This window comes from Canis lupus, chromosome 23, assembly GCF_011100685.1.
Source record: "Canis lupus familiaris isolate Mischka breed German Shepherd chromosome 23, alternate assembly UU_Cfam_GSD_1.0, whole genome shotgun sequence".
Lineage (NCBI taxonomy): Eukaryota > Metazoa > Chordata > Mammalia > Carnivora > Canidae > Canis > Canis lupus.
Window position 1 is genome coordinate 33,211,919 of NC_049244.1, and position 23,363 is coordinate 33,235,281.

Below are 23,363 nucleotides of genomic sequence, written 5' to 3' on the forward strand. Positions count from 1 at the left end.
TAAAAAATATTAAAGTCCTAGGCCAAAATTTAGACTTTATGAAGCCTCTGGCTGTGAGCTGGAGCTTGGAAGGGTTAAGGATCAATTTCAGCAGTTTTCTGTGGCTAAGAATGCAAAAATATATACCTTGTTCTTTGCTTTGAAGACCTGCTTGTTAGCTTGGGAAACAGACAGACAAGCTCCTAAGAGTTCAGTTCTAAATTCCTAGAGCAGTGGTTCTCAAACTCTAGCAAGCATCAATATCACCTAGAGGTCAAACAGGTTGCTGGCCACATCCCCAGAATTTAATTCTGTAGTTCTCAGGTGGAATATGAGAATTTGAAAGTCCTTGCTGGGCCCATACTTTAAGAACTGCCCACTAAAAAAGAAAAAAAAAAAAAAAAAAAAAGAGAAAAGAACTACCCACTAGAGGCTAAAAGCCCTGTGCTCAACACGCAGCACAAGGCGAGTTTGTGTCTGAATCTGGCCCCACCACATCTTTAGTCTTGGCTCTTGATCAAATCACTCTACCTTTCTGGATTTCATTGGTGTCACCCGTAAAATCAAGATAATAAGGTAACGCAAGTCAGTGCTGAAGGCCACACCAGGCAGAATATTTATCTAGTAAGAGCTCCTATTATCTACGCTTTTTCTGGAGGGGGTGGGACGACCAAAGTAAGGGTCTAGGTAGCCAGAGAAGAGCAAGGACTAAGTTCACATCTTCCGTGCAGCAAAGACAGCACAAGAGCTGAGGGACCAGGGCTATCCCTCTGAGTAACGACCTAGCGCGGTCTGGGGTCTCGAACTCCGGTCCTCAGCGTAAGCGCGTTCAGATGTCCAACCCCTACGCTCCCTACTTCCCACAGATGCTGCGCAGGCGCAGACCCCAGTGTGCCACGCTTGACGCACATGCGTACTCAGGAGAACCGGTTGGGGGCTGGCCGCAGAGCAAAAATGGCGGCGGCGATGCGCGTGGTGGCGGCTGGAGCAAGACTCAGCGTTGTGGTGAGCGGTCTCCGCGCTGCAGTCCGCGGCCTGTGTAGCCAGCCCGTCTCGGTTCATGAACGCATCGAGAACAAGCGCAGCGCCGCGTTGGTGGGAGGAGGCCAGCGCCGCATCGATGCGCAGCATAAACGAGTGAGTCGTGCGGGGGCCCGGCCATCCCCTCAGCATTCGCGACCTATCACAGCGTGCGCAGCTCGCGACGCCCCAGTCCTTTCAGCCAATCAGCGCGATGCCGGGGAGGGGCGGGTTCACCTTGAGTACCTACCTGTTGCCTTTCACCGAGGGGCAGGTAGAACGGGGAGAATAAGTACATTGTGCTTTATTACTCTCCGCTTCCCCTCTGGATTTTTGGTGGGAGCTGCCCGGGTCCCAGACGGCTCACCATTGAACATCTATAAACTTTAGGACTAGTTACTTAATCACTAGGAGTCAGTTTATTGTAAGAAGATAGCAGTACTTCTCCCCTCACAATCTTATCGCTAGAACTACGGAAGTGATGATAGGCCCTTAATTGGGGGGGAAAAAAAATCTGTTTATTCTTCTCATGCCCCGTAAAAAAAAAAAAAAAAAAAAAAAAAAAAAAGGTTTATTCTTCTCATGCCCCGTAAAGTTTAAATTACTATTATTACTTTTTAAGATTTTATTTAATAATGAGAGACACAGAGGCAGAGACCTAGGCAGAGGGAGAAGCAGACTTTGCGGGGAGCCTGACGTCAGACTCGATCCCAGGACCCCAGGATGACGACCTGAGTCAAAGGCAGACGCTCAACCACTGAACCACCCAGGAGCCCCAAGAGTGGTAAATTCTTGCTCCATTATGGAAGCTGGAAAACAGAGGCATATGGCAGGGGAAGTAACTTGGGCAAATTCTCACATTAGTCTGGGACTGGTGTGTGTGGGAAATTTGTGGAACCTCTACCCCACAATGCTGACTGAACGCCTTGAGGGTTTTAGTGTGCAACGATGTGCTGGATAGGAAAGGTGAGCGTTGGAGGCAGGGAGGTTTCGGAGGCGAGACAGCTGGCCTTCAGAGATATGCTGGGTGGACCATTTAGCAGCAGGAGAAACTGAGACCCAGATCCGTGACCCAGGACTTGAAACTAGGCTTAGGCGGTGCATCAACTGACGTGTGTGTGAATCTGGACCAGTGTGCTGGATGAGTTAAATAAGCAAGCTGGAAGGTGCAGAAGTGAAATTCTTAGAGGTGAAGGGCGCCAAGGCACAACTGCCAAGTGTGTGGGGGTGGTGAATGGAGTGGGAGGCTCAGGTCTTCAGTGAGGAGATTTGAACTAGCCCTTTGGTGAAGTCTAAATTGAGTGTTGATTTTGATGTTATAAATTGGAATTTGACAAGAACATGGTGACCGTTCCTTTTTGACAAGTTAATCGCTCGGAATCAGTTTATTCTAAAGAGAAGATAGTAATAATTCTTGACCCTTGGGAGTGAGATATAAATTTTGTTGAGTATGGGGCCACCTGGGTGGCACAGTCCTTGAACCTCGGACTCTTAGTTTCAGCTTAGGTCGTGATCTCTGGTGGTGGGATCAAGCCCCAAGTCTGGCTGCATGCTCAAAGGAGGGACTGCTTGATGTTCTCTCTTCTTCTGCCCCCCACCCCCCACCCCATTGTGTATTCTCTCTCAAATAAATAAATCTTAAAATTTTTTTTTGATTGAGTATGTGGTGCCAGGAGTGCTTTCCTTCCCTCCCCTGGGGTGGTTCTGTCTGGGTTGAAGGAATATTTACATCATCCTTTGGAAATGCCTGTCAGTGCTCTTGTGAGCTCTTTCTATTGGGGCTCATTGCTGAATTCCTCCCTGGAGCATCACCCCACCTCTTCCTGGGTAGACCCTACTGGCTTTAGATGCAGGCTCAAGAAGCTATTTTTCTTCTGCCAGAGCTGACTTAGGAGGCTGACTTTATTTAAATCACTCACTCCACCCCCTTTTAAACAATTTTTTGGCACTACTTCCATAGGACAGATTCCCAGAAATGGAATTACTGGGTCAAAAGATAGGAATATATTTAACACTCTAATATGTATTGCCAGATTGCTTTGGGGAAAACTTAATTCTACTTTACACAACAGTGTATATGATTGTCTATTTGTTTTAAAACAACCTCACTGGCTTTGGCTACTTTCTTATGAGAAAAAAAAGAGCCAATTTGAGGTGGTTTTTCCCAAGGGCAGAAGGAGGGTGGAAGACCGTGGGCCTGGGTGTTTAGCTTGGTCCAAGGGTTTGAGAGTCCAAGCAGCAGAGGCTCCTGATAAGTTGAAGGTTCCAACCTTACCCCCTCTAAGCAACTTTTTTTTTTTTTTTTTTTTTTTTAAACTCCTCTCAAGTGAGCTCTTTACCTCGCTCTGTCCCACTCCTTTTCTACTCAGCCACTACCTGCTGTGGGGCTGTCTTGGTATCATAGTTTCATTGTCAGTGTGGGGACCCTAAGCAGAGCCTCTAATGTGGGATAGTAGGAGAAGCCCTTGGAGGAAGCAGAGAGAAGAACCAGGAAGTAGCCCTGGAAGTGTCCTTGGGGTTGGACACTAGTGAGGTGAGTTTGTATGGAGTTCCCTAGAAGAAGCTTTGTGACTCTGGGGGTGTAGCCTCAGACCCTTCACTAAACCTACTTTAGTTTTCCACCTACTTTTCCATTCTTTTTTTTATTGCTCCTTAAGTCTCCAGTGAGTGTGGAACTAGTTATCTTGTTCCAGGGTCAGGTTCTCCCTACCCCTACTTTTCTCCACCTTTTCCTCCCACTTCTTATTTGCCTTCCCCACTTGGTGACTTTTGGAGCACTCTGCCCTGATTTCCTTACTGACTGAAATCTACCGATCCTGTATTTTGGGCAGGTTGAGGGAATAGAGGCTTTCATGATGGGTGAAGGAGCAAACCCTGTCTTCCTGGCCCTCTCAGCGCTCCTTGCTTACTGACTTTGCCTATAATGACTTCACTGAATGGTTTTTTTTGTTGTTGTTGTTGCATTTTAGGGAAAGCTAACTGCCAGAGAGCGGATCAGTCTCTTGCTGGACCCTGGCAGTTTTGTGGAGAGTGACATGTTTGTGGAACACAGATGTGCAGATTTCGGAATGGCTGCTGAGAAGAATAAGGTATCTTTTCACAGTGGTGGTGTGAGCCTCTAAGTTGCATTTTCCAGCTGTGGACCTACTGGCCTTACCCACTGGATGAATGAAGGCCTTCTGGAACTCAGAGCACATTTAATAATTTTCAAGTCTGGAGTCTGAAGTTGCAGGAGTGCCTTTGGAGAAGCATTATTGGGCCTCCAGGTTCCCCTAGTTACCTTTGTCTACAGAATCACCAACATTTCTTTTTTTTTAATTGGGTGTTCTTCACGGGTATGCAGAATTCTTTGGACTCCCTTGTGATCAGTTTTCCTCAGGTCTGCATATATTCTGTTAGTGATCAAAGATTTATGAACTTGGCAACAAATCAGCTGGCTCCATTTGAGTCATTATGGGCCACACAGTATTCCTGGATTCCAAGCAAAATGATAGGTTTGCCTTAAGCTTTGGGGGTAGGGTATGTGGCTTTGTAAAGTTACCATGTGTCATTCTATGTCCCTTCTCCTTCTCGTGGCATTGGGTATTGGCAGCTCTAAGGGAATCTTGATTATTTTGCTTTTAGGAAGGAAGATGACCTCTAAATATAGTGCCCTTCACTGCTGTTCATGAAGCAGTAGCCTTGTGATTGCTCTTGCATACCTGAGCAGGGAAAGGGGAGATTCCTTCATCTTCCTGATTCATATTGAATTTTAAGAAATTTTGGGTGGGCAGTTGTGTTTTTGTGTTTTTGTTTTTGTCTTTCACTGCCAAATTCGTTAAAAGACATATTTGGGTATTTGTTTTTTTTTTTTTAACTCTTGTTTTTCTATTTTTCTGCTAGTTTCCTGGAGACAGTGTGGTCACTGGACGGGGCCGAATCAATGGAAGATTGGTTTATGTCTTCAGTCAGGTATTTAATAACTCCCAATAGGCTGAGTTTTCCTGGAGGGTAGAGCCAGGAGCAAAAGGCATGAGAAGAATGCAGTTTTGGGGAATGAAAACTTGCTTGTAGTAGGGGCAGATGAGGGATTTACTTTCTATTTTTCAGTGCATATGTCCAGAGTATTATAGTATGTGTTTTTTCTTTTTCTTTTTTTTTTAATTTATTTTTTATTGGTGTTCAATTTACTAACATACAGAATAACCCCCCGTGCCCGTCACCCATTCACTCCCACCCCCCGCCCTTCTCCCCTTCCACCACCCGTAGTTCGTTTCCCAGAGTTAGCAGTCTTTACGTTCTGTCTCCCTTTCTGATATTTCCCACACATTTCTTCTCCCTTCCCTTATATTCCCTTTCACTATTATTTATATTCCCCAAATGAATGAGAACATATAATGTTTGTCCTTCACCGACTGACTTACTTCACTCAGCAGTATGTGTTTTTTCTTAGGGAGAAATAGAATTCTTTCCTTGGAGATGATCACAGGGCAGGAATCATGTAAAGAGTACCAGGAATCAGGAGTTTATTCCAAGTGAGTGAGATTCCTCTTGGCAGGTTGGGTGTGTGCCTGGAAAGGAGCCATGTCCTGGGCAATGTGTGAACTGAGAGAGTGCTGTGAATGTAGCCTGGGTGAAAGGGACTAGACTCCAGGAACTGCAGGTTTTGGGTTTCCATGAAAGTGTTAGAATAAGTTTTCATTAGGCTGCATAAAGACAGATATGGTTCCTTCACACTGAGACCATAGGAGAATATAGTATAGTAGGCAGAATAATTGCTCCCCAAAATTTCCAACTCCTTATTCCTGAAGCCTATGAACATGTTACCTTACATGGCAAAGGGTAATTAAACTGCAGATGGAATTAGGGTTGCTAATTAGCTAGCCTTAAAAGAAAGGAGCCTGAGTTACACAGGTGGGCACAGTATAATCACAGTGGTCCTTAAAAGAAGGAGAGGTAGAAGTGGAGTTCCAAACAATGTTCTGTGGGAAGGGCTTGAGCTGCTGTTGCTGGCTAAGGAGATGGAGGAAGGAGGTCATGAATGAAGGAATGCAGTTGGTCTCCAGAACCTGGAAAAGGCAGGACAAAAGATCCTCCCTTGGAGCCTCCAGAAGGGCGACTACCATGCTAACCTTGCGTGTATCTCAGGAGGCCCATGTAGGACTTCTGAATTACAGAACTGTGAGAGAATAAATCTGTGTGCTTTAAGCCACTGAATTTGTAGTAATTGTTACAGTAGCTAATAGTTAACTAGCACTATACTATTTTGGGTTTAATTGATTACTCTCTGCCCTCCCAGGAGGTGGACATATGCATATAATTCTAAATGTTTAGTTCTTTTTACAGATCTAAATTTATAAAGGTTGTTTAATATTACGGGTTTAATATTAAAATAACTGTTTGGTGAACTTTAAATGTATGGTACTTAGACAATACTCATTTACTTAATGAATTACCTTTGAAATGCTTTAAAACTGTGTTATAAATGGGTCTACCAAATGCTTAACTAGAAGAAATGATCCCTCCTTTTTGTAATTTATGAGAGCTAGGCAAAAACTTGTACAGAAGGAACTATTAATAAGATAGCTAGAACAAAGAAAGTTATTGCGCTTTCTGGACTCAACCTTCTAACTATTGAGCAGATAAAAAAATTCACTAAATTGATACTTTTGATCACCTTTTATGCCCATAGGATAAGGTAGAGTGGGGAGGGGGAGAAGGCTGAGCCAGAGTTTCTGCCCTGAAGGAGCTATCATTTTGTAGATAGAATGGGGCAGGAGTATCTTGAGTAAGATAGGGTAAGAGACGTTCTGGGCAAGTGCTGTGGGTTCAGGACAAGGGATAATCATGTTCAGGCTTGAGGGATGTTTTAGGGGAAAATGGAGCCTTTGAAATAGGCCCTGAAGGATACTAAGGGTGGGGAGTGTTGAGCCAGTTTTCATGTAGTGATCCTCAAAATGTTAATATCCACAGTTACTTTTTCTGGGGAACTTCTGCTTTTCCAGAGAGGCAGCCTCAGTCTTTTGCTTGATAATTGGCCACAGGTATGTTCAGGGCGAGAGGAGTTGGGGGAAAGGAGGGGCCAGTGCTGGCTCATCATTCAGTGTACAGATTCCTCATTTCATCTGTTATTAGCCTTACTTTCATCTTCTTTTGCCGCTGGGGATTGTGAATCAGAGCCCCTCTGGTGAAGTTGCTTTAGAGAATAAACCTTCTTTCCTCTTCTTAAGGTGAAGGAGAGGCCCTGTGGGGTCCAGCTGCTCCTAATTGAGACCTTCCATCAGTCTGCTTTTCACCTCTCCTCACTCCCCATTTTCCATGGTTCCTGGGTTGTCTCCTCCTTGTGGTTACTCCTGCAGTATATAGGCTTCCATTTACTCCCTCTAAGTCATATATTCTTCTTATGCTTTCGTTCCCCCTCGAGATTGTCTAGTCTCTCCTCTGCCATTGTTTCCTCTTTCCTTTTTGTCCTCCTGGGCTAAATCTCTTTTTAATTCCCTGCTATCTTTTTTTTTTCCTCTTTCTTTTTCTTTTTTTTATTCCCCCGCTGTGTTTTTGAGATAGTTAGGAAGAAGGTCCTTCCTACAAGAAGCCCTTTACATCAGAAGGTAATGAAACTCCATAAGCCAGAGGAAGAAGTGAAGGCTCTGATTGACTTTTTTCATCTCCCTTGTCAAATGATAGGTGCTTTCTAGTAATAGAAATGCCTGACTGTTTGACATCTATGTAACCTGATTTTTCTGGTTAATTCTTCATGAAAAATTTTCCTTTCCTTAGAACTGTGACTCATTTTTGTAGAGCAAAGACTGTCTTTTGCTTTTGACAAGATATGAAATCCCTTTAAGATATAAATTATTCCATAGAATAGTGAATAAAAGAAGACTATTTCTAATTTTTTGCACTTCTGAAAATCCTTCAAAAACTTTTGGTTAAGAGTTTCTCATTTCCTCCTCTGCTCTTTGTCCCTGGCAGTCACTGTATTTTATTTGTTGATTTATTTTCTTTTTAGGATTTTACGGTTTTTGGAGGTAGTCTGTCCGGGGCACATGCCCAAAAGATCTGCAAAGTAAGTATTTCATATTGAAAATGTAGTTCTTTCATCAGTCACATGGTATATATCAAGTATTGAGGTGCAAGACACTAAGCTGTGTATGTGGGATGGATGCTAACACAAAGATCCCTTCAGTTCAAGGCAAAAGCCAGTAATATTTTTTTGTATCATGGATCCCTTTGGCAGGCTAGTAATGATTTATGTGCATGAAATATGTAGGATTACAAAGAATTAAAAATATTTTTTAAAAATCACATTTGTAATATACATGCCTTCTAATTCCTCAAATTACAAGATTTAGTTGTGGATCCCAACTGCTATAATTTAGAGTAGGTATGAGTGAAAATGCTATTTCAAGATATCTGCAACAACTTTAATGTGATATAAAAATATCCGTGGTTTCTATGATGAAGTCACAGGTATTTCTAATAATGTGGATTTTTTTGCCTGTATTCATTTTTTAAAAGATTTTATTTATCTATGAGACACACACACACACACACACACACATACACACACACACACACAGTGGCAGAGACACAGGCAGATGGAGAAGCAGGCTCCATGCAGGGAGCCTGATGTGGGACTCCATCCTGGGTCCCTAGGATCATGCCCTGAGCCAAAGGCAGGCGCTAAACTGCTGAGCCACCCAGGGATCCCCTGCCTCTATTCATTTTTAAAGGAAATGCTGAAGATCAGCTAGAGTTAATAAAGATGTAAATTTTTTCCCATTCAATGTATGGATGAAATCTATTCATAGACTTCTTGAGGTTCTGAGGACCCCAGGTAAAGAGCCTATGGTCTCAGTGGAGAATTCAGGTACTAAAAGATACAGAGCAGTGCAAAGATTGATTACATCATGGCATTTTAAAAACACAGCTAGTGATGAAATACTCTGGAGATGAATAAAGGTGTAGATCATATTTGGAGAATTTTGTAATAAAAGGAAGACTTGAGTATTAGTAGCTGGGGAGAGCTTCCCTGTATAATGGAAAACCTGGATTTTAGACATGGTCTTGTCATGTACTTCTGAAACCTTTGTAATTTTTCTTTTTACTGCCTTTGTTATCATGGTTAAATGGATAATATGGAAGTGAAAGTGGTTTGTGAACTGGCAAGAGTTATTAGGAATGTTACTTATTAGGCTCTGAACTACTGACCCATGAGGAAAATATATAGGTCAGGGATCCCTGGGTGGCGCAGCGGTTTGGCGCCTGCCTTTGGCCCAGGGCGCGATCCTGGAGACCCGGGATCGAATCCCACGTCGGGCTCCTGGTGCATGGAGCCTGCTTCTCCCTCTGCCTGTGTCTCTGCCTCTCTCTTTCTCTCTCTGTGACTATCATAAATAAATAAAAATTAAAAAAAAAATTAAAAAGAAAATATATAGGTCATTACAAGTAAAAGCAGGCCTGGGCCTGGCCTCTGGTTAAGAGATGGATCGACATGTACTTTCACAAAAATAATTACTTTGCTATTATGTCTACTGTCAGTTCTTTCAAAAGAGTAATGGGGTCTAGGACGGAGTGGTGGAGGTGGTGGTGGTGGCAGTGGTGGTGGTGGTGGCAGCGGTGGCAGTGACGTCTTGTCTGGCTGGCTCAGTCAGTAGAGCCTGTGCTTCTTGATCTCAGGTTCATGAGTTTTAGCCCTATGTTGGGCATGGAGCCTACTTAAAAAAAATTGGGGAAAAAGTTGGCTACTGGAAAATACTATAGCTGGGCCTGTGGCTCTAGAAATGGTTGTCATGTGCAGTCTTCCCCCTGATAGTGGGAAGTTGTTTGGCTCTTGGATGCCTGAAAGGCTTTAATCGGCCCTTAAAGTTTTGGTTGTCTATCTTCAATGAAGGTACTCATCATGGGAATGAAGCTGGTGTAAATGACTCCTGTTTTGAAAGTGCACTTAGAACATTTACCAGAAAATACCATGGTACTTTATAAATTCTGTTTTTGATAACAGGATTAGTTGTTTCATAAAGGATTTCTTTTTTATCTCAGATCATGGACCAGGCCATGACAGTGGGGGCTCCAGTGATTGGACTGAATGACTCTGGGGGAGCACGGATCCAAGAGGGAGTGGAGTCTTTGGCTGGCTATGCAGACATCTTTCTGGTGAGAAACCTATTAATAGAGTATAGAGACTAAAATAGTACAAGGCTTAGTTTTCTAAGCTGTGTCCTGGCCACAGCTTCCCTATCTCTACTCCTTGTTCTCTGCTGTGTGTCTGTTCTGTGGCTTCTTCCTGTGTCACTGGGGAAGGCATGCAAGGTGGATGAAAGGCAAGAGAGTAGGAGAGGTTTTTTTTTTTTTTTCTCACAACAGAGAGCCACTCCGGGGAAAACAAAATTAAAGATCACTTAGAAATTCACCTGATTTTTTTTTTTTTTTTTTCAAAAGCAAGGGACATGGAATATAAAGTGTTAACATGAATTGATTTGCTAGAATTAGGAATTAAAAAAAATGCAGTGCTTTTTGTTTTGGTTAAAACACAAGGTCATTGTATGAAGTTCAAGTTGTCATACAAAGGAGAAAAATTAGCCAAATCCCACCATTCAGAAACATTTGATGAACATCATTTCAGATATCTTTCTGCTTACTTACAAAAATGAGAAAAAAATGAAAAACAGAAAAGTAAATTAAATGTGTTAATTGAAATAGGAAGTATAAGAAAGTAATTGAGATTGAGGTGAGGGAGAAAGACACTGCCAGATGGAAACTTGAGAAAAAGGACAGATCTGCATTTCTAGGGAGGGGAGGAAAAGGGGGAGAATGCAGGAAAGAGACAAGCAGACGTTTTTTCTAATCAGGCCAGCTATTCTTGTCATCCCCTGACCTGCAGGCTTATCAGTGTTCTATCCCTGTCTGCTACCCTTTACAATCCATCAGAAGAGTGTGTATTTATTTTGTGTAAGATCCTCTGCTAGTTGTGGAAATACTTATATTCACTGGGATGCCACTTTGTAGATCTAAAACCTACTTTTTAATCTTTAATCTTGAGCTCCAGGAATAACCCACCGGGGAGAATTAGCTCTTTGGGTGGCATGGTCAGAACAATTTAGGCTTGGAAGATCTCCATTGGCCCCTGCCTGGAAGTCATGCCCTGTGTTAGAAATGAAGGAAAGGAAGCATGGCGCTAAGAGAAGTCGCAGTAAATCACGTTTTAGTGCTTATCAGGATTTGAGAATATCTCCTACTCTAACCAGTCTTTATGAGTACAGGCTGCAGGAGTTGGGTTTTATTTTGTTTTTAGGAGGTGTAGGCTTCAGTGACTCTAATAAATTATTTACTGAGGTGCCTGGGTGGCTTAGTCTGTTAAGCATCCAACTCTTGATCTAGTTCAGGTCTTGATCTCAGGGGTTGTGAGTTCAAGCATTGTGTTGGCTTTGGAGCCTACTTAAAAAAAATCTGCTGATGCTGCTTGTCATTTCTACACCTACAGCCACCTCCTTCTGCCTGTACTGTTATTTAAAATTTTTTTTGTAACTTTATTTTGATAGAATTTCAAACTTAATATAAAAATTGCAAAATTAAAAAATTAAAAAAAATTGCAAAAATAGTCCATATGTCCTTTACCCAGATTGATCACTTGTTTACATTTTGTCCATTTGCTCTATTATTTCTCTCCATATGTATATATTTGCAGCATATATCCCTTGGATTTAGTGTTTTTGTATTCTTTAGGTAAATACTGGCTAGTATAATTACTAGATCATAGAGTAGTTCTATTTTTAATTTTTTGAAGAACCTCCATACTGTCTTTCACAATGGCTGCACAAGTTTGCATTTCCATCAGTGGTGCACAAGGGTACTTTTTTCTTTATATCTTTGCAAACACTTACTGTTGTGTTTTTGATTCTTTTTAAAAGAGATTTATTTATTAGAGTGTGTGCGTGCATGTGCACAGGCAGGAGGGGCAGAGAGAGAGGGGAAGAGAATCCCAAGCAGACTGTCTGCTGAGTACAGAGCCTGACATGGGGCTTGATCTCATGACCAGAACTCCTGACCTGAGCTGAAACCACGAGTCAGATGCCCAACTGATTGTGCCACCCAGGTGCCCCTGTTGTTTTTTTTTTTTTTTTTTAATTTTCACTACTGGATAGATACAAGGTGGTATCTCATTGTGGTTTTGATTTGTAGTTCCCTGATGAGTGATATTGAGCATCTTTTCATGTGTCTCTTGGCTATCTGGATATCTTCTTTGGAGAAACATCTGTTTATGTCTTCTGTCCAGTTTTTGATTAGATTATTTGTTTTTAGGATGTTGAGTTGTATCAGTTCTTTATATATTTTGGATACTAACCCTTTATTGGATATATCATTTGTAAATATCTTCTCTCATATCTTCTTAGTTTTGTTGGTTTCCTTATTTTGGTATAGTCTCAATAGTTTACTTTTGCTTTTGTTTCCCTAGCCTCAGGAGACCTATCTGGAAAAATGTTTCTATGACCAGTATTGGAGAAATTACTGCCTGTGCTCTTTTCTAGGACTTGTATGGTTTCTGGTCTTAAATTTAGGTATTTAATCCATTTGAGTTTATTTCTATGGATGGTGAGAGAAAGTGATCCAGTTTCATTCTTTTACATGTTGCTGTCCAGTTTTCCTAACCCCATTTGTTAAAGAGACCACCTTTTTCCCAGTGTATATTCTTGCCTTCTTTATTGAAGATTAATCGACCATATTGAGTTTATTTCTGGGGTTTTTGTTGTGTTCCATTGATCTATGTGTCTATTTTTGTGTCAGTAGCATACCATTTTGATTACTACAGCTTTGTAATATAACTTGAAATCTGGGATTGTGATACCTCCAGTTTTGTTTTTCTTTTTTTAAGATTGCTTTGTCTACTTGAGATTTTTATGATTGTATACAAATTTTAGGATTATTTGTTCTAGTTTGGTGAAAAATGCTGTTGGTACTATAATAGGGATTACATTAAATCTGTAGATTGCTTTGGGTAGTATATGGGCATTAACAGTATTTGTTCTCCCAATCTATGAACATAGAATATCTTTCCATTTGTGTTTTCAATTTCTTTCATCGGTGTTTTATTGTTTTTAGAGTATAAGTCTTTTACCTCCTTGGTTAAGGTTATTCTTAGATATTTTATTCTTTCTGGGGCAATTGTAAGTACACTATGTTCTTAATTTCTCTCTCTTTTTTTAAATTTTTTTTTTTTTAAGATTTTACTTATTTATTCACGAGAGACACAGAGAGTGAGTCAGAGACCTAGGCAGAGGGAGAATCAGGCTCCCTATGGGAGTTTGAGAATAGTTACTAACTCCTCTTTCAGTGTTTGTTAGTATTCACCTGTGAAGCCATCTGGTCCTGGACTTTTGTTTGTTGGGAGTTTTTAAAAATTATCTATTTAATTGCATTGCTGGTGACCGGTCTGTTGAAATTTTCTATTTCTTGTTCAGTTTTGGTAGATTATATTTCTAGGAATTTATCTATTACTAAGTTGTCCAGTTAGCATGTAATTTTTCATAATATTTTGTTATAATTGTATTTCTTTGGTGTTGATTATTGTTCATTTCTGATTTTTGAGTCTCTTTCTGATAAGTCTGGCTAATGGTTTACCAATTTTGTTGATTTTTTTTTTTTCCCAAAGAACTAGCTCTTGGTTTTAATGATCTGTTCTTTTTTTTGTTTGTTTGTTTTATTTCATTCATTTCTGCTCTAATCTTTATTTCCTTCTGATTTTGAATTTGTTTTGTTCTTTTCTAGCTCCTTTAGGTATAAGGTTAGGTTATTTGAGATTTTTCTTGTTTCTTGAGGTAGGCCTGTATTGCTATAAACTTCTCTCTTAGAACAGCTTTTGCTGCATCCCAAAGATTTTGGACTATTTTCATTTTCATTTGTCTCCCTGTATTTTTTAAATTTTCTCTTTGAATTCTTGGTTGACCCATTTATTATTTAGTAGCATGTTATTTAACCTCCATGTATTTATGTTCTTTCCAATTTTTTTCTTGTGGTTGATATCTAGTTTAATAGTGTTGTGGTTGGAAAAGACACATGGTCTGACTTCAATCATTTTGAATTTGTTGAGACTTGGGTTTTTTTTTTTTTTAAAGATTTTATTTATTCACGAGAGACACAGAGAGTGAGTCAGAGACATAGGCAGAGGGAGAATTAGGCTCCCTATGGGGAGCCTGATGCAGGACTCGATCCCAGGATCGTAACCTGAGCCCAAGGCAGATGCTCAACCACTGAGCCACCCAGGTGCCCCTCTTGTGACTTGTTTTGTGGCCTAATATGTGATCTGTTCATAGAATGTTCCATGTGTGCTTGGGAGTGCCAAATCCTAGTCAGTAGGCCACAGGGATCCATCCATATGTACTTGAAAAGAAAGTGTACTCCGCGTTTTAGGATGGAATGTTCTGATTATATGTTAGATCCATCTGGTTCAGTGTGTCATTTGAAGCCACTATTTCCTTGTTGATTTTCTGTTTGGATGATCTATCCATTGATGTCAGTGAGGTGTTAAAGTACCCTACTATTATTGTTTTGCTATAGATTATTTCCTTTATGTTTGTTACTAGCTTCTTCATGTATTTGGGTGCTCATGTTGGGTGGGTAAATATTTACAATTGCTATGCCTTCTTGTTGGATTGTTCTATTTATGATTATGTAGTGCCCTTTTTTGTTTCTCTTGTTACATTCTTTTGTTTTATTTTATTTTATTTATTTTTGATTTTTTTTTTCATTCATTCTTTTGTTTTAAAGTCTATTTATAGTGACTGCCACCATGGCTTGCTTTTCACTTCTATTTGCATAATAAATGCCCTTCTATCCCTTTACTTTCAGTCTGCATATGTCTTTACATCTGAAACGAGTCTTTTGAAGGTAGCATATCGACTGTTCTTGCTTTTTTATCCATTCTATCACCCTATGTCTTTCGATTGGAATGTTTTTAGTCCATTTACAAAGTAATTATTGATATGTATTTGTTGCTGTTTTGTTACTGCTTATATGGTTGTTTTTGTAGTTCTCTGTTCTTTCTTGTTCTCTCATGGTTTGCTGGCTTTCTTTAGTGATACTTGGATTCCTTTCTCTTTATTCTTTGTATATCTGTTACTGGTTTTTGATTTGTAGTTACCATTAGGTTTGTATATACCATCTGCATATAGCAGTATATTAAGTTGATGGTTGCTTAAGTTTGAACTCATTCTTTATTCCTCTGCCCCCCATGTTTTGGGTATATGATGTCATACTTTATATCCTTTTATTTTATGAATACCTTGACTGATTTTTTTTTTTTTTTGTAGATATACTTATTTTTACTGCTTTTGTGATTCCTACTTTTCTTACTCTTACTTATGATCTCTCCTTTTTACTGAAAGAGTTCCCTTTAACATTTCTCACTTAGTTTTTAAATTTTCCCAGCTTTGGGGCATCTGACTGGCTCAGTTGTTAGAGCATGTGACTCTTGGTCTTGAGGTGGTGAGTTCAAACCTCATGTTGGATAGAGAGGTTATTAAAAAAATAGGATTAAAAAATATTTTTCCCCACCTTTATTGAGTCTTGTGATGACTGTTACTGTTTTTTTTTTTTAATTTTTTATTTTTATTTATGATAGTCACAGAGAGAGAGAGAGAGAGAGAGAGAGAGAGAGGCAGAGACACAGGCAGAGGGAGAAGCAGGCTCCATGCACCGGGAGCCCGACGTGGGATTCGATCCTGGGTCTCCAGGATCGCGCCCTGGGCCAAAGGCAGGCGCTAAACCGCTGCGCCACCCAGGGATCCCAAGATTTCCATTTTTTATGGCTGAGTAATATTCCATCGATCCTATATATACCATATGTTCTTTATCCATTTATCTGTCGATGATCATCAGGGCTCTTTCCGTCATTTGGCTATTGTGGACATTACTGCATGAACATTGGGGTGCAGGTGCCCCTTCAGATAACATTTGTATATTTGGGTAAACCCTTAGTAGTGTGATTGTTTGGTCATAGGGTAGTTCTATTTTTAACTTTTTGAGGAACCTCTGTATTGTTTTCCAGAGTGGCTGTACCAGCTTGCATGGAATCCTATTGTATTAATTTGTGTTTTTGTGAATGGCTTATTTCACTTTGCTTAAGGTCTTCATGGTTTATCAATGTTGTAACGTGACAGGAAGTTTTTCCTTTTTAAGACTAAATAATATTCCACTGTACAAACCACATTTTGCTTATTCATTCTTCCATTGATGGGTACTTGGGTTGTTTTTGTGTTTCAGTTGTTGTGAGTTATGTTGCTTTGAATGTCAGTGTAAGATATCTCTTTGAGATTTGGCATAAACCAAAAAGAATGGAAACTAATAAGTGGAATTTCTGGATCACATGATAATTTTTAAATTTTTGAGAAACCTCTGTGCTGTTTTCCACAGTGACTATACCAGTTTACATTCCCATCAGCAGTATGCAAAAGTTCCAGTTTCTCCACATTCTCCCTGACATTATTTTCTGTTTGGTAGGAGCCATCCCACTGTTTGTGTTGTGGTACCTCATTCTAGTTATGATTTATATTTCCCTAATAATTAGTGATATTGAACTGGAGGGGCAGGGGCTTGCAACAATGGGATGAGGAGGTACAATAAAAATGGCTGCCTGCCTCTCTATATCTTTGTAACCAGAATCAGCAGTGGGTGATCCCTCACATTCGGAGGACAGAGTGCTTTTCACCTACCCTGGCTCCTGAAAGCTCTATGTAAGCTGCTCTAGGAATATATATGTACAGCTGCCTGCCTTGTGGCTAGGGGGCAGCAGATGAGTAGCTGCTGTTGTGCTAAGAGCTAAAATTGATGGAAATTAGCCACAGTTTATTCTCAGATTTTCTGCTGGGAGTTGGAAGCCTTTAGTAGACTCTAGAATTTCAAAAAGTTTTACCAGACAGATTATGTCAGTGCTGTTGTCTAAGTGAGGGCAGATTCCTGGTGCTTCCTACTCTGCCATCTTCCCAGAATCCTCTACAGATGGCTTTTGTAGTGTCCTCAGCTATGTTCCATGATTTTTAGAAATTGGGCTCAGAGCCAAGACATGGCTAAAAGTGGACATACTTCTCTTACGCTGATGGAACCTAAGGGAAGGAAAAAAGTTGGGGGTTGGGCAAGGAGTCATCGGACTTTATCATCTTGCCTGGGACTTCCAGCCCCCATTTTTTTCTTTCCCGGGAGGTGACCCTTCCCATAGCTCTGTCCCCATGGAGCCATTGTGGCTTCTGCTACCTCCCTTTCCTCATATGCCCTGCCTAGAGGTGGGCAGACATTGAAGACTCAGAGAAAGTAGCACTTGCCTCTTGGCCTTGCCTTGCTGGGTACCCTCTGTGGTGGGTGTGAAGGGACACTAAATAGAGGTCACAGCTCCAGGGTAAGTGTTGGCCTTGTATATTCTGCCTAGGGTTTTCATTCATTGTGTTAGCCAGCTTTGAGGAGATAAGGGTGCTTGGCCTGAGGTGTGTTTGGAGCTGAGGTGAGAGAGAACAGTCTCTCTGAGCTTATGTCCTGATGGAGTTTTTGAGAAACTACTTCCAAGGAGGAGAGAGAGAGTATTTGCCACACAAAGTAATATGCCAACTATGCCACCTGTTATGGGGAGAACTTGCATATGTAATTCTGGAAGAACCTGTACTGATTAGTTTTCTTGCCTCCAGCATAGAATTTCTGTGACTAAAAGCCCAATGTAATTTTATTATTGCCTTTATCTTTCTGTATGTAGTGCCTTGAACACCTCTGTAACCACATGCCTTGCCTTTCTCTTTTGGCAGAGGAACGTCCTGGCATCTGGAGTTATCCCTCAGATTTCTCTGATCATGGGCCCATGTGCTGGTGGGGCTGTGTATTCCCCTGCTCTAACTGATTTCACATTCATGGTAAAGGTAAGAAAGAAGGGCCTGTTTTTCCTGCCCTTTGAGAGTTGTGCAGTAACTCACCTACAATAAAAATAGTTCCTGACCTAGATCTGGTTATCTGCATTATCACTGCTCTCAGCATAGTAATGATAAGGTCTTAGCGGAGAGAATGTTTTGGCATGAAATCTGTAGCTTGTGGGACTTGTGTGGCAGAACGTGCTTGTGTACTTCATTGGTGGGTGATTTTACTTGTCTATTTGAATTGCAAATGATTTTCAAGTAATCAAAGGATTCTGTCTTCTGCCCAGACAGATGATCATTTACTGAATCCTATTAAAAAAGTTTCTTAAATTATTTTTTAAAATATTTTTATTTATTTATGAGAGAGAGAGAGAGAGAGAGAGAGAGAGAGAAAGAGAGAAAGAGAATATGAGCAAGAGGCAGAGACACAGGCAGAGGGAGAAGCAGACTCCATGCAGGGAGCCTGACATGGGACTCGATCCCGGGGTTTCCAGGATCACGCCCTGGGCTGAAGGCGGCGCTAAACCGCTGAGCCACCCGGGCTGCCCCTATTGAAAAAGTTTCTAATGGGGGCACCTGAGTGGCTCAGTTGGTTGTGTCTAACTTGATTTCAGCTGAGTTTGTAGGATCAAGCCCCGTGTTGCACTCTGTGCTGGGCATGGAGCTTGCTTGGGATTCTCTCTCTCTCTCTCTCCTGCTGCCCCTCCCCAAACCCTCCTATTTTCTCTCTTTCCCCTCCCCCTAAAAAAACGTTTCTCATGAGAGTCTTTTTTGTAATCTAGTTTCTTATGTCCCACCTTTATTTCTTCAGCTGTTTGCTTTTTCATTACATATTGTCTATAATGGTAAATCTGATCTCTAACTTCATTTTGAGAGGTGCTTCATCTTTAAGCACACAATTAGTACATAATTTTGGTAGATTTCTCATTTTAAATGAAGCCTACTTGTATTTATACATGGTTTATTATTTGATACTTTTTAAGAAAATTAGTCTTTTCTTCATAAAATATGTTTAATAATAATCAATAAGTGCTAAGACCTATTTGGAGGGGGGTTAGGTAAAAATCCTCCAATATGAGAACACTGTAAACAGGGAATGTAAATAGAGAGCACCTTTTCCTTGAGAATAGTTTGGCAGTACGAATTGAAAAATTTTGAAAAGTGCTTACCCTTTGATCCAGATATCCTGTTCTTTGTGACAGACTGAAAGCCACCTATATGTTCAACAGGGGTGGGTTTTATTTTTTTTTTTAAATCAAAAATACTAAAACATTTTGTTACCTTAAATAATTACCATTTCTGTTTTCATGGCAAGAACATTTAAGAGCTACTCTCCTAGTAATTGTTAATTATATAATATAGCATTAACAATAAGAATCACTGTGTTGTACATGAGATCCCCAGAACTTATTCATCTTACAGCTGAAAGTTTACACCATTCACCAGGACCTCACATTTCATCTGGTCCCCAACCCCTGGTAACCACCATTCTATTCTATTTTTATGAGTTTAGCTTTTTAGATTCCACACATAAGTGAGATCATTATCTGTCTTTCTACCTCTCTTTTCTTCTTTAAGATTTTATTTATTTATTTGAAAGAGAGCTACAGAGGGACACATTTATTTATTCATGAGAGACCACAGAGAGAGAGAGAGAGAGAGAGAGAGAGAGAGGCAGAGACATAGGCAGAGGGAGAAGCAGGTTCCATGCAGGGAGCCCGACGTAGGACTCAATCCCAGGACTCCAGGATCACACCCTGGGCTGAAGGCAGGGGCTAAAACATTGAGCTACCCAGGGATCCCCAAATCCTGCCATTTGTGACAACATGGATGGACCTTGAGAGCATTTCACTCATGGCTAATTATTACCCATGCGTAAATGCATGTGCTAAGTGAAATAAAAATCAGAAAGAGAAAGACCGAGGTGCCTGAGTGGCTCAGTTGGTTAAGTGTCTGCCTTCAGTTCAGGTCTTTCTTTCTGTGTCTCTCATGAATAAATAAAATCTTTAAAAAAACAAAAGAAAGACCCTGAAGATGACAAAAATAAATGGAAGAGATCCCATGTTCCTGGATAAGAATAATGTTAAAATGTCCATACTACCCAAAGCTACCTATATATTCAATGTAATTCTTTTCAAAATTCCAGTGGCATTTTTGACAAAAAAAAAAACAAAAACAAAAAAAAAAACCTAAAATTTGTATAGAACCACAAAAAATCCTGAATAGCCAAAACAATCCTGACAAAGATGAATAAAGTTGGAGATACCATACTTTCTGATCGCAAACTCCACTACAAGGTTATAATAATCAAAACAGCATACTACTGGCATAAAAACAGACATACAAACCAACAGAACAGAATCAAGAGACCAGAAGTAAACTCTCATATATACTGTCAGTATTTGAATATTGGCCAAGAATATTCCATGAGGAAATGCTAAGTCTCTTCAATAAAGGATTTTCAGAAATGGGATCACTACCAGGAAAAGAATGCAATGAGACTCATATATTTGACCAGTCACAAAAATTAACACAAAATAGATTAAAGACTTAAAGACTTGAAGCCATAAAACTCTTAAAAGAAAACATAAGGGGCACCTGGGTGGTTTAGTCAGTTAAGCACCCGCCTTTGGCTCAGGACATGATCTCAGGGTCCTGGGATCAAGCCCCACATCAGGCTCTAGAGCAGGGAGCCTGCTTCTGCTTCTCCCTCTGCCCCCTCCCCTGCTTGGCTCTCTCTCCCTCTCTCTCAAATAAAATCTTTAAAAAATTTGTTTTAATCTTAAAAAAAGAAAACATAGGGAAAATGCTCCTTCATACTGATCTTGGCAACAATTTTATGGATATGACACCAAAAGCACAAACAACAAAAGCAAAAATTAACAAGTAGGACATCAAAGTAAAAGGCTTCTGCACAGCAAAAGAAAATCAACAAAAATGAAAAGGCAACCTACTGAATAAGGGAAAATATTTGCAAATCATATATCTGAAAAGGGGTTAGTATCAAAAATAGAGAGTTCTTACAACTCAATAACTACTACAACAAAAATCTAAAATGGTAATTCTGAGATGAAAAATGTGTTAACCTTATTGTGATAAATATTTCACAATATATGCATGTATCAAGTTATATTGTACACCTTAAACTTACAAAGCATTACATGACGATTTTATCAATAAGGCTAGAAAAAAATTTTATTGAACAGAGGATCTCAAAAGACATTTTTCCAAAGAAAATGGTCAACAAGTGTATGAAAAGATATGCAACATCATTAATTATCAGGGAGATGTAAATCAAAACCAAAAACTATCACCTCAACCTGTTAGAATGCCTATCATCAAAAAGACAAGAAATTAAGTGTTGGCAAGAATGTGAAGAAAAGGGAACTCTTGTGCACCATTGGTAGGAATGTAAATTGATACTATGACTATGGAAAACAGTAGGGAAGTTCCTCAAAAATTAAAAACAGAATTATCATATGATCCAACAGTCCCACTTTTGGATCTATATCAAAGGAAATCATCAACAAAACTAAAAGACAACCTGCTAAATGAGAGAAGATATTTGCAAATGACCTATCTGATAAAGGGCTAGTAACCAAAATATATAAAGAACTGGAACAATTCACCCCCAAAACAACCCAAACAAAAAATGAGAAGACATTAACAGACATATCTCCAAAGAAGACACACAGATGGCTAACAGACACATGAAAAGAAACTCAAAAAAAAAAAAAAAAAAAAAAAAGAAACTCAACATCACTCATCATCAAGGAAAAGCATATCAACTATAATGAAATATCACCTCACGCCTGTCAAAATGGCTGAAATCAAAAACACAAGAAACAAGGGTTGGCAAGGTTGTGGAGATAAAGGAACCCTCATGCACTCACTGTTGGAAGGAATGCAAACTGGTGCAGCCACTATGGAAAACAGTAAGGAGGTTCCTCAAAAAAATTTTTTTAAATACCCTATGATCCAGTAATCATACTACCAAAGAATACCAAAACACTAATTCAAAGGGATACATGCACTCCTATGTTTATTTTTTTTATTTTTATTTTTTTTAAAGGAGATCTTTTTTTTTTTTTTTTAATTTTTATTTATTTATGATAGTCACAGAGAGAGAGAGAGGCAGAGACATAGGCAGAGGGACAAGCAGGCTCCATGCACCAGGAGCCTGATGTGGGATTCGATCCCGGGTCTCCAGGATCGCGCCCTGGGCCAAAGGCAGGCGCCAAACCGCTGCGCCACCCAGGGATCCCCACTCCTATGTTTATTGCAGCATTATCTATAATAGCCAAATTATGGAAGCAGCCCAAGTGTCCATGATTGATGAATGGATAAACAAGATGTGATACACATAACACACAGGAATGTTATTTAGCCATAAAAAAGAATGGAATCTTGCTATTTGCAACAACATGGGTAGAGTTAGAGTATAATGCTAAGTGAAATAAGCCAGAGAAAGACAAATAATGTGATTTCACTCATATGTGGAATTTAAGAAACAAATCAACAAAGGGAAAAAAAGACAAACCAAAAAAACAGACTGTAAACTATAAGGAACAGATAGTTACCAGAGGGGATGCGGGTGGGAGATGGGTGAAATAGGTGAAGGGGATTAAGTGCACTTATCTTGAAGAGCACTGAGTAATTGCTGGAGTCACTATATTATACACCTGAAACTAAGATACTACTGTATATCAACTACACTAGAATTAAAAATTTTTAAAAAGGAATGAAATCAGGATCTCAAAGGATATTTGCACTCCCCTGTTCACTACAGTACTATTTACAAAAGCCAAAATACAAAAACAATCTAAGTGTCCAAAAAACAGATGAATGGATAAAGAAAATGCAACACACATACAATATTCAGTCGTGGCAAAGAAGGAAATCCGCCATTTTTTTTTTTTTTTTAAGATTTTTAATTTATTTATTCATGAGAGACACAGGGAGAGAGAGAGGCAGAGACACAGAGGGAGAAGCAGGCTCCATGCAGGGAGCCCAACGTGGGACTGGATCCCGGGTCTCCAGGTTCACACCCTGGGCTGAAGGCGGCACTAAACTGCTGAGCCACCGGGGCTGCCCTATCTTTAGTGTCTTTCATCAAAGTTTTATAGTTTTCAACGTATAGATCTTTCACCTCCTTTGTTAAATTCATTTGTAATATTTTGTTATGTTTGATGCTTTTGTGAATGGACTGGCTTTTTTAGGTATTTTATTAGTGTATAGAAATGCTACTGATTTCAGTGTTTTTTTGTTTTTTTGTTTTTTTGTATGTTTTCTCATTAGTTACGCCAGATGATAAAATATAAAGTGAAATAACAAACTGTGTCATCAATCTGTAAATAAAGAGACCAGGGGAACAGAATTGAGAAATAGATGTGAATATGCTTGGATATTTAGTTTCTGATGAAATGGATATTATTCTATTCAGGGTCACCCATAATGTCAGTTTTTTGTATCAAAAACGTCAAAGGTTCCAGCATT

At 39.8% G+C, this 23,363-nt stretch overlaps 1 protein-coding gene across 1 annotated transcript in view; it reads left to right on the plus strand.

Annotated features, from left to right (window-relative positions):
* Positions 1-882: 882 nt before the first annotated feature.
* PCCB (propionyl-CoA carboxylase subunit beta) overlaps positions 883-23,363 on the plus strand; it is a 92,214-nt gene continuing 69,733 nt past the window's right edge. Inside the window, exons 1-6 of the mRNA XM_038570966.1 lie at positions 883-1,116; positions 3,969-4,088; positions 4,882-4,950; positions 7,988-8,044; positions 10,021-10,134; positions 17,763-17,873. Of these exons, the coding sequence (XP_038426894.1) occupies positions 889-1,116; positions 3,969-4,088; positions 4,882-4,950; positions 7,988-8,044; positions 10,021-10,134; positions 17,763-17,873 (699 nt within the window). The 5' untranslated portion in view covers positions 883-888. The remainder of the gene's footprint in view (positions 1,117-3,968; positions 4,089-4,881; positions 4,951-7,987; positions 8,045-10,020; positions 10,135-17,762; positions 17,874-23,363) is intronic.